The sequence below is a fragment of the Littorina saxatilis genome, linkage group LG17, assembly GCF_037325665.1.
Source record: "Littorina saxatilis isolate snail1 linkage group LG17, US_GU_Lsax_2.0, whole genome shotgun sequence".
In the NCBI taxonomy this organism is placed as follows: domain Eukaryota; kingdom Metazoa; phylum Mollusca; class Gastropoda; order Littorinimorpha; family Littorinidae; genus Littorina; species Littorina saxatilis.
This window is the reverse complement of record NC_090261.1, coordinates 49690649-49701024: the sequence shown is the minus strand read 5'-3', so window position 1 is coordinate 49701024 and position 10376 is coordinate 49690649. Positions and strand designations below refer to the sequence as shown.

General features: G+C 44.0%; 1 protein-coding gene and 1 long non-coding RNA gene across 2 annotated transcripts in view; one reads left to right on the top strand and one right to left on the bottom strand.

The window, feature by feature from the left end:
• LOC138953818 (uncharacterized) overlaps positions 1 to 10376 on the top strand; it is a 455396-nt gene that overhangs the window by 367781 nt on the left and 77239 nt on the right. The window lies entirely within an intron of this gene.
• On the bottom strand, positions 4 to 10357 carry LOC138953720 (uncharacterized protein C1orf198 homolog). Its single transcript, XM_070325609.1, has 4 exons — positions 10048 to 10357; positions 9533 to 9583; positions 4256 to 5119; positions 4 to 1479 (listed from the first exon to the last, which is right to left on the bottom strand). The coding sequence occupies exons 1-4, from the start codon at positions 10321 to 10323 to the stop codon at positions 1414 to 1416; spliced, it is 1257 nt and encodes a 418-aa protein (XP_070181710.1). The 5' UTR covers positions 10324 to 10357; the 3' UTR covers positions 4 to 1413.

Below are 10376 nucleotides of genomic sequence, written 5' to 3'. Positions count from 1 at the left end.
CAGTGGTGTTTGTATGCATGTCTGTTTACTTTTACATCAACAAAACACAGCGATACTCAGTCATATCATCTTCAAAGTCAGTAAAATATTTCAACTGAACCTTTCCTAACTTGATAAATGAAATAAATGCTTAACTTGACTTAATTATTAAGCATGCAATATGCATTTAAAACCTTGTTTTTATTTATAGCAGGTACACACACACAGACACAGACACATGCAGGCTCACAAACACACCCTATCTCTCTTTCCCCTGAACACAGTGTAAAGTATTGAGTTTTTCCTTCATTTTTCTTCAGGTTTAGTTATGCCATTGTGTTCCTCACTGAGCGATGACTAAAATGATTGCAATAAATAATTAAATTACTGTTCTTACCTTTTCCATTACCAATTGCATTACAAGACGCACGCAGCATCACTATTGCACAAATTAAAATACCTCATTCACAATTTTTGGGGGCTAATCTTGTATTTCAATGGAATGAAAAATTAATATAAATTTAATATTAAATGTAGTACACTTCACAAGAAAACTGCAAAAGTTGCAATAAGTGTGGAACTGAAGACAAAGCGGAGAACCAAGCATATTGCAAAAGATAGCTCAGGAATTTGTTTGTTTGTTTGTTCATGGGCTGAAACTCCCACGGCTTTTACGTGTATGACCGTTTTTACCCCGCCATTTAGGCAGCTATACGCCGCTTTCGGAGGAAGCATGCTGGGTATTTTCGTGTTTCTATAACCCACCGAACTCTGACATGGATTACAGGATCTTTTTCGTGCGCACTTGGTCTTGTGCTTGCGTGTACACACGGGTGGTGTTCGGACACCGAGGAGAGTCTGTACACAAAGTTGACTCTGAGAAATAAATCTCTCGCCGAACGTGGGGACGAACTCATGCTGACAGCGGCCAACGGGATACAAATCTAGCGCGCTAACGACTGAGCTACATCCCCGCCCTAGCTCAGGAATGAAAAGAATTGCAGGAATGTAAAAGGGAGCACAAAAATACCACAACAACATACATCATTTACACTGTTAACTGTTTCACTTTCATTGTGCAGCCAGTCAAGTATTAGAGGAGATTCAATCAGTTGTTCTATCTACTGCTAGCAGATCCACTGGAATTCATCGGGACAAACCAAAATAACAACAACACCAATCTTAAACTTTCGTTAAGTACAAATGCTGCACCACCATCGTTAAAGTGTTGTGCAAAAAGTCCTGTTGTTAATTTGGGCTCAGACAATAAACCAGCAGCATGTCCAGTGAAACTATTGTTTCATCTTAATGCGGCAGCATTAATGATCAAATGTTTTGCATCCAGTCTTGCTGTGTCGAGACAATGAACTAGCAGCAACAATACCCAGTGAAGCTATAGTTTTATTATTCTAATAACTCTTTCAGCTATGTTCATCACCAGTTGTCCAGGAAATCAAATCCTGAGCGAAGACTATTCATATCCAAATCATCTGGTGTAGTCTGAAAAAAAAAGAGAAAAAGCTGGGTTAAGCAAATGTTGGTGAATGTTGCAACTGAGAAAACTCTCTCTCTTAGATAGTCAGACCAAGACAGACAGACAGACAGGCACATCGTGATAAACACACACACACACAAAGATGTGTACAGGAGTACACAAAATATACACACACACACAACAATAACAATAAAACACAACCAACTATCAAACAGAGAAAGTAGCTAACAATGTGAGGTCAACTGTGCACTTGACGACTCGGTGTACATGTAGTATCATACAGAGTCGCAGACAACCAAAGTGATAGCTGCAGAACAAACATTGAAACAGTTACGGTACCATAAAAATTACAGCAGAGAGTTCTGAAGCATGAGGCAAGGAGACTTTACAAAACAAGAATGTATGAATTATACAGTATCGCTTCATTAGTATCAAAACTGGATTTAAACTATCTAATACATAATATGATACGAATTATTAATCAACTATCATTATATATATTAAAAAAATATTTAATCACCCATATATTTTAGGTTTTACATAGTTAGTGTGGCCTAAAAGTAAAACATGAAAACTTAAAACTGTTTAATACCTTTACCCCCGCACCAAAGCATTTTGCTTTTACTCTTTGTACAGATCAAATCTAGACACAAAAAAAGAAAAGAAAAGCATAAGTGATTTTTGTATCAATGGTAAGCCTTAGTTGATTTTTAATTCTCTTAATCCTTAACAACCTCTTCTATGTAAACTTTTTCTCTGTTAATATGTTGCATGCTCTCCGTGAGAACTTTCATGCTTTATGAAGCAGCATTATTGAAACATGCACCAACTACAGCAATACGATTTTTATGTATAGCATACAAAAAAATCATCTGAAAAACCCCCACATTATATGCACATCACATGTGATATATCGCCAGAAGTAGTCACCCGGCCATCATATTCCTCATAATACACACTGCCGAAACTGACTAGTGCTACATGTAGTGCTAAAGCTAAGCAAACAAGACGGGCAATTTTACAAAAGCTTCATTATTTGCACCCACCACAATTCACTTCCACTACAAGTACATATTCACAAATACAGAGAAGCACAGATATGCTTTTTATGTATGCTTACAGAACCTGAGAGAAGACAGCTTTGTAAGCCTACAAGTCTTTCATTTTAAATGAGCTGAATTGTAGCAAAGAAACAAAAACATTTATTGTTACTACATGTTAAAATCCACAACTGTACAAATATTGCAATTGTTCTAATATTCAGTGACCAGTAATACATCGAAACAGAATGCAACTGAAATCATTTTTAGAATATAAAGCTCCAGTATCTATTTCAATGTCTTTGTCAAAGATGTAATCCTTAACTAATTTTACCCGAAACACTGGAATTAATAAAGGGTTTCGCTATCAATTTCATTTTCTTTGAGACACTGCAATTCTCTTTATTGTGACTGAATGAAGAAATCTTACAGAACTTAAAAAACTTCCACTGTCGAATTCCTCCCCTTAATGACCAATTCTTTCTTAGATCGTTCCTGATTACTTCACATTATGTGCAGTTAGGTTCCAAAACAAATTTTTCAACAGATATTACTACACAAACATGAAACTGGATTTTTGTTCAGAATCAAGAGAACACCCTGTGTGCAAGTGATTTACAGTGATACCTGTGGTGAAAGGACACTTTTGGAACCAGCTGAAAGTGTACTGACATTGCAGGTGGCCTGTCACAACAAGGGTATTTTGGTCAAGATAATATTTAAACAGGGTCCCCACTGGTTTTTAGAAACAAAATTCCATGACTTTTCCATGACTTTCCATGAGCCTCAATAACATTTTCCATGACTAGATCCACAGGTCGCCATTTCCGAACACGCAAACTTTTTACGTCTTGTCACTGCCAGTTTTGACACTGGCTTGCTTTGCACTGAATTTGAGTCAGTTTCTACACAGTGTCTCTTCGACAAGCAAGTCAAGCAGTCAGATTATCGGTAATGTTTGCTGGTCCTGTCATTTCACTGAACTGGATCAGCCACTGTTTGTATCCATCTGCACTTTCGTAAATTCCGTTTTGTAACCGTCACTGTGACTTGACGAACTGTCATTTTTTTCACCGCGATACACAGTTCATTGCGAAGATCTTCCTCGGTAATTCGTTCCAATTCCGCATACTTTTTGTTGTCAAGAAACAACTCGAAAGAAAGTTTCAAACTCATCATCCTCCATCTTGCTTGTCGAAGCGCTAAAGTACTTTATCGATGCAAAAACAAAAGCAGAAAACTTCAACGAAACCGACTCAAATGCAGCGCAGACAACACGACGAGATAACGGAAGGAAGTGAGCCTCGCTTTGGCTCAAGTGCCGTTAAAAATACCGTTATTCTCGTATGCAAATACGAATGAGAAGTTGGTCATACGAACAAGCCTTGTGCTGGCGGCGCAAATCGCTGCTGGCTGGCAGGGGGAAGGGGGGGGGGAATGGCTGGGCAACGAAAATTGCCGCTGGCGTGCTAAAGGTTAATTTTTCTTTCTTTCTTATTTTTGTTAAATTCCATGACTTTCCATGACTTGAATTGAAATTCCATGACTTTCCAGGCCTGGAAAATTAAAAATCAAATTCCATGACTTTCCAGGTTTTCCATGACCTGTACGAACCCTGTTTAAAGGGATCACAGAAAATGAATTTTAAGGGGAGTTGCCCCCTCATCAGAGACACCTTGCATCGCAGGTACCACTGTAATAGAGTACACAAGAGTGAAGAATACAAAGAAGCGACACTCACCACCACTTTGGATGACACACTGACTGAACCAGCACCATCTTCCACAACATATACTACCTCCTCCTTCTCCTCTTCCTCCACCACCACCGCTGATGACTTCAACAGCTGTGTTGTGTGATCTGGTGTGCCCTCCACCGATTCCTCTCCACCGCTTCCTATACCACCTCGATCCATCACCATAGCTGCTGGTTCTTTCACCGGCAATGGTGACTGCCGCTGACCTTTGGAAGAGGAGGAAGACTTGTTCAGGTCTTGGGGTTCGGCGTCCACGGAGATCTCGTCTTCAGGATCAGTAGATGACTGACCGACAAAGTTAGACCATTCCACCTCCATAGCTGGGTTGGTGAAAGCGTGTCTTTCCTCATCTCTTTTGTCAATGATAAGAAGCTGTTGGCTTGTGTCCTCTTTGTTGTCTTTCTTGGTGATGCCAGGGTGGGGCAGCTTCTTTGGCGAGGGTGTCTTATGGATTTTGGGTTTTGATTTAGGTGTCTGGACATCAGTTCTGGAAACACTGCCTCCATCATCAGGCTTCCGAGGGACAGCAGCATGAGCAGGAGTTGCCGGGGGAGACAGATCCTCCACGCTTCCTTCAAACCCTGCGTTGATCTCTTCAGTTGGGCTTTCTACAGGACTCTGAGGACTTGAAGGGGTGTGTGCTGGGGTCTGAACCTCTACCAAGCAATTTGCAAAGTAGTCCTCCAAGACTGCATGCGTCCAGGAGTCATGGTTCGGCACAAAATGCTTCTGAGAGACGGTATTGGTTGGCGGTGTTTGATCATCTGACTCTGATGCTTTGTGGCTCCTCCCATATGACTTAGTAAGATTGTCTGGCTCCAGGTCCAGAATGGTCAAGTCTTGCTGACTCTGTAAGAGACATTCGTATCAGTCAACATCTGCGGACATACATATGATGAAGCATACAAAAAATAAAAACATTATACTCTTGTCAGAACACTCCCACATACACATTATGCACAAATAGGCACTTGAGCACACATGTACACAAGTGATTATATTCATGCACAGACAGGGATATTTTTTTGTGAAAAGCTTAAAATATTTCAAATCCCTAAAAACTTTGCCACCACTTCAGCAGAGTTGCCAATCTTTTTCATGGTGTGGTAAAGGTGACACCTTGAACTGCCTTCATTTTCCGATAATAGCAGAAACTTGTATGTCACTGTCACTGTCGTGTTTTTCCTTTCGTCACTCTCAGTCGCAAAGGAGACACAACGATTTGTGTAGGTTCTGTAGATTTATTAACAGCTGGAACAACGGTGACAATATCTCTCAGCACAGTGTAAGAAAGAACAAGTGCAAGACTGGTAAAGAACAACAATACGTGTGCGCAGCCCTACTTATATAGTTAATGGACATACGAGAATATTCGGGAAACATCGACACTAATCTGGTTAGATCTACACAGTTCCATCTGTTCGATGAGCGTCTACGCTTACGTCATGAGTGACTGCGCACTAAATCAAAGTAAGTTCTATAATGTTCTATATCCTTCCATTCGATTCCAGTGGTATCTAGCGATCTCCACAACACCTCCCCACCTAAACTGATGCTACTCCTCAAGCATCAACAGCAAAGTCTCTCTGTGGGTTTGCGTGTTCTCTTTGACCGTCTTGGATTGTCTGGTCCATACTCTGGAACGGATGGAGTACCTTTGGGTTTGGTCTGTCTCCGAGTTTGTGGCACAGTTTCCAAGATCTCCATGGGGTGATCTGTTACAAGTTCAGAAACAGTGTCCACTTCCTCACCAGGTTCATTGTCTTCCTCAGTGGTGTAGCGTGGCTGTAGCTGTTCCCAGTGTCGTCTCCATACTGGACCATGAGGAATGACCATGACGTTGAAGCAGCGAGTACCCAGAGACTTCTTGATGACTGCTGGTACCCATCGGGGTTGTTTGTCTCGGCGAGGTCCATGGTACAGAGCATACACAGGATCTCCGGCCTTGTACTGTCTGGTTACCTTGACGACAGCTTTCAAGTCTGGAGTCATCTGAGACTTGGATGCCTCCTTGGATTGCTTGCCCTGAGCGATGTGGGCTGGCGAGGGCAGCAGAGTGTCGATCCTTTCCTTGTGGATTTGGCTGTAGTTCCTTTCTGCAGCCGTGAGAGTCTTGGACACGTTGGCGATTGGGCGCTCGCTTCCATCTGGATAGCGATGAAATAGGACTGCTCCAATTCCAACGTTGGACGCGTCACAAGCTAGTCCCAAAGTCTTGTTTGGATCGAAGTGTACCAGAACTTGATCCGAGGAAAGCACATTTTTCAACTGTTCAAATGCTGCCTGTTCCTCATCTCCCCACTTCCAGGGGTTCGCCTTCTTCGTCAGGCGGTAGAGCGGCTCTGCCATGCTGGCCAGGTTAGGGATGAACTTCCCGTAAAACTGAACTGAGCCCAAGAAAGACTTCAAGCTTGAGACGTCCGTAGGGGCTGGCATTTTCAAAACTGCCTCGACCTTCGATCCTTTGGAGATCCCTTCGGCCGATAAGGTATGTCCAAGGTATTCCACACTGGCTTGTGCGAACTCGCACTTTTCACGACGACATCTGAGTCCTTTGTCGTTCAGACGAGTGAGCAAACGTTCCAGGTTGCTCAGGTGGTCGTTGGCGTCCTTCCCGCTGACGAGTATATCATCTTGGAAGACGGCAACACCAGGTAGATCACAGGTCAGGTTTTCCATGATCTCTTGAAAGTAACCAGGTGCTGACTTTATCCCGAAAGGAAGTCGTTGCTGCAGGAGTACCCCACGGTGAGTGCTGAGGGCTAGCCTGCGTTGACTCTCTGGTGCCAGCTTGATCTGGTTGTAGGCATCAGCAAGATCGATCTTGGTGTATCCGAATCCACCTCCTAGCTTCTGCATCAGTTCCTCTGGGAGTGGCAATGGATGACGGTGATCTTCAAGCTGATCATTGATGCCCACTGAGTAGTCACCACAGATCCGTAGCTTGGGCTTCAGGGTGCCCGAGGTTTGTGCCTTACGAATTGGTACCACTGGCGTTCCGTATTCGTTGAACTGGACTGGCTTCCAGACTCCTTTGGCGATGCCTTCTTCGTAGCCTTTGGCGAGGTCATCACGAAGAGCGAAAGGTACCGGACGTGCCTTGTGAAAAACCGGCTTCGCATCAGACTTGAACTTCACGTCCAGTTCGAAGTCCTTGAGACATCCCAATTCTTGTTTGAAGAGATTTGGGAATTTATCAGACAGTCTGTGACAATCTCGTTGCAGGGCAGCATAAGGCGCGTTGGAGGTCGCTGGATGCGTAGGTTTTGCACCCTCACTCTTTGCGTGACTCTCTATGCTCCTCAGTCCTAGAGCATTGTCCACAGAAATTCCCAGAGTCTGGATTGCGTTGCGTCCTAGCAGATTCAGATGAGGGATCTTGGTGACGATGTACGGAATTGAGCTTTGCTTACCAGTCACTGGATCCTTGGTTTGGCCCATGAAAGTTCCCAGCACGGGCAGGTCGTGCTTGCTGGCAGACTCGTAACGATGTGTGACGTCATCCAGCTTCGGTTTTCCTAGTTGTCTCCAGACCGGAAGAGAAACAAAATTTCCCGTAGTTGCGGTGTCCAGTTCCATGGTGAACTGTCGGTCCTGGATTGTTATGGGTACATCCAACCTAGGAGTATCTTGGGGAACTTCACCGAGGATCGCGTTGACAAGCTCTGCTTTCGTGACTCTCTTCACGGAAGCCTGGGAATGTCGTTCCCGATTCTGATGTTGCTTTTTTCTACAGACAGCTTCCAAATGTCCTGTGACGTCACAGTATCGGCATTTGGCTTCTTTGTAGGGGCAGTCTGTTGCTTTGTGGGCCTTTCCACATCGGTAGCACTTCCTGTCTGTGGAATTAGACTGCTTGTGGTTCTTTCGTGGACCCGTAGTCTTGTTCTGGTGGACCTTGTTGACTGGCATGGTCTTGGAACCGTAGACAGTTTCCTTGGCAACCTTCGCTGCGTCTTCAGTCTCAATCGCGACTTGGACAGCACGTGCGAAATCCAGCTCTGTGTCCTTGATCTTGAATAGAGCCTTTAAGACAGCCTCATTGTTGACAGAACATATGAATCTCTGTCTCAGAGCTTCGTCTTGTGGGTTTTTGATCGAAGGAAAGTCACAGGTAGCGGCGTCTTGGCGTATGCGCGCTGCTAACTCCTGGAGAGTTTCGCCTGGCTTCCGTTTCATGTCACTCCAGAACTTGAAACGTTCACGCACTAAGAAGAGTTTCGGGTCGAACTGTTCTTTCATGAATTTGACAATTTCGTCCATTGTCAAACTGTTGATGTCCTTGGGCGGATTTTGCTGAGTAGCCAGATTTGCCAGTTGTTTGTAGACCGTAGCAGTCTGATTCGTCAAGAAAACTTGAGCCTTGCGCTGCTCCGGCACGGAGTTGGCGACCACAAACGTGCAAAATCTTGACCAGTAGTCAGGCCACAGTTCCGATGTTGCATCAAACGCAACAAAAGATGGGATTGCAGCTGCCTGTGTAGTAATGGGAAAACGTAGATTCGAAGCACTCGGATCGTCGTAGCTTTCCTCCCTGGCAGAAGCTGCGGCACCACTGAACACTTTCATCATCAACTCCATCTGGTGCATGTGTTGCTCCATATCTTCCTTGTGCTGGCGTTGCTGTTGCTCCAACTGCTCCCTTAGAAGCGTTATCAGCTGCTCTGTTTCCGTCATTTTGCAGTAATAAGTCACTCCGAATAGACAAGGGAAGTAACTGTCGGCGACGCCAGTTGTCGTGTTTTTCCTTTCGTCACTCTCAGTCGCAAAGGAGACACAACGATTTGTGTAGGTTCTGTAGATTTATTAACAGCTGGAACAACGGTGACAATATCTCTCAGCACAGTGTAAGAAAGAACAAGTGCAAGACTGGTAAAGAACAACAATACGTGTGCGCAGCCCTACTTATATAGTTAATGGACATACGAGAATATTCGGGAAACATCGACACTAATCTGGTTAGATCTACACAGTTCCATCTGTTCGATGAGCGTCTACGCTTACGTCATGAGTGACTGCGCACTAAATCAAAGTAAGTTCTATAATGTTCTATATCCTTCCATTCGATTCCAGTGGTATCTAGCGATCTCCACAACAGTCACTATCACAGTATCAGGTGTACACACGTATTGCCCAGGTGCTCTTACACACACTGTACACTCTCTACCCCTTTTCTCTCTTGCAGATAGTTTCACATACATTCACATATGACTGTGCATGTGGGCAGATAGACAGACAGACACGAAACCAAAAATACTTTACCCTTGATTTCCAGGAGAAGGGTCCTGAATGTTCATCTCTCCAGGTCCAGATCTACACACATTGAAACAGGCATTACAGTTAATGATGCTGAACACAAGCATTATGCCAATGACGTTATTTTCTGAACACATTGTCATACTCTGCATAGTCATATTAAGACTCATATGACTTAAAAATTATGAATGTTGATGTGCAAACTTAACAGCATAGATGGCAGTAATACATCATAAACCACCATGCACCATCGAAGAAACACTGCAAATCGGGTCGAACAGATTGCAAAATTAAGTCAGTCAGTGGAACCGGGATGGGGCTGAATGACCACAGGGGGGGAAAGGGGGGGGGGTGGGTGGTGGGGGTGGAGGTATGAAGGTAGGGCCCCATGCAGAGACAAAAGGGGGAAGGGAGGACCCCATGCAGAGACTAAAGGGAAGAGAGATCATCCAAACAACTCTCAAAACACACACACACACACACACACACACACACACACACACGCGCGAAGAAACTCTTACATCGTTTTCATCCACGATGATCTTTTCTCCGGATGGCAGTTTGAGGACGGGCCAACAGGGAGGTTGGTCGTCGTCCTCGTCGTCTGCAACCGAGGGCTGTTCGTCGCGGATGAAGTGTGGTACACACAAATCATCCAAGAGTTCTTCTTGTTGTTCCGGCGTATATTCTGTCCATTTGTTACCGAGATATTTTATCAGAGACTTTTCTTGAAAGGCTACTCTCCGAGAAATATGCGCCAAAGAGGAAAAATACGACAGTGCCTGAAGATCGTCCATCTTCTTTCGTCTGCTCTGGCATGCGCATGCGCACGAACATAAACAAGCAAACT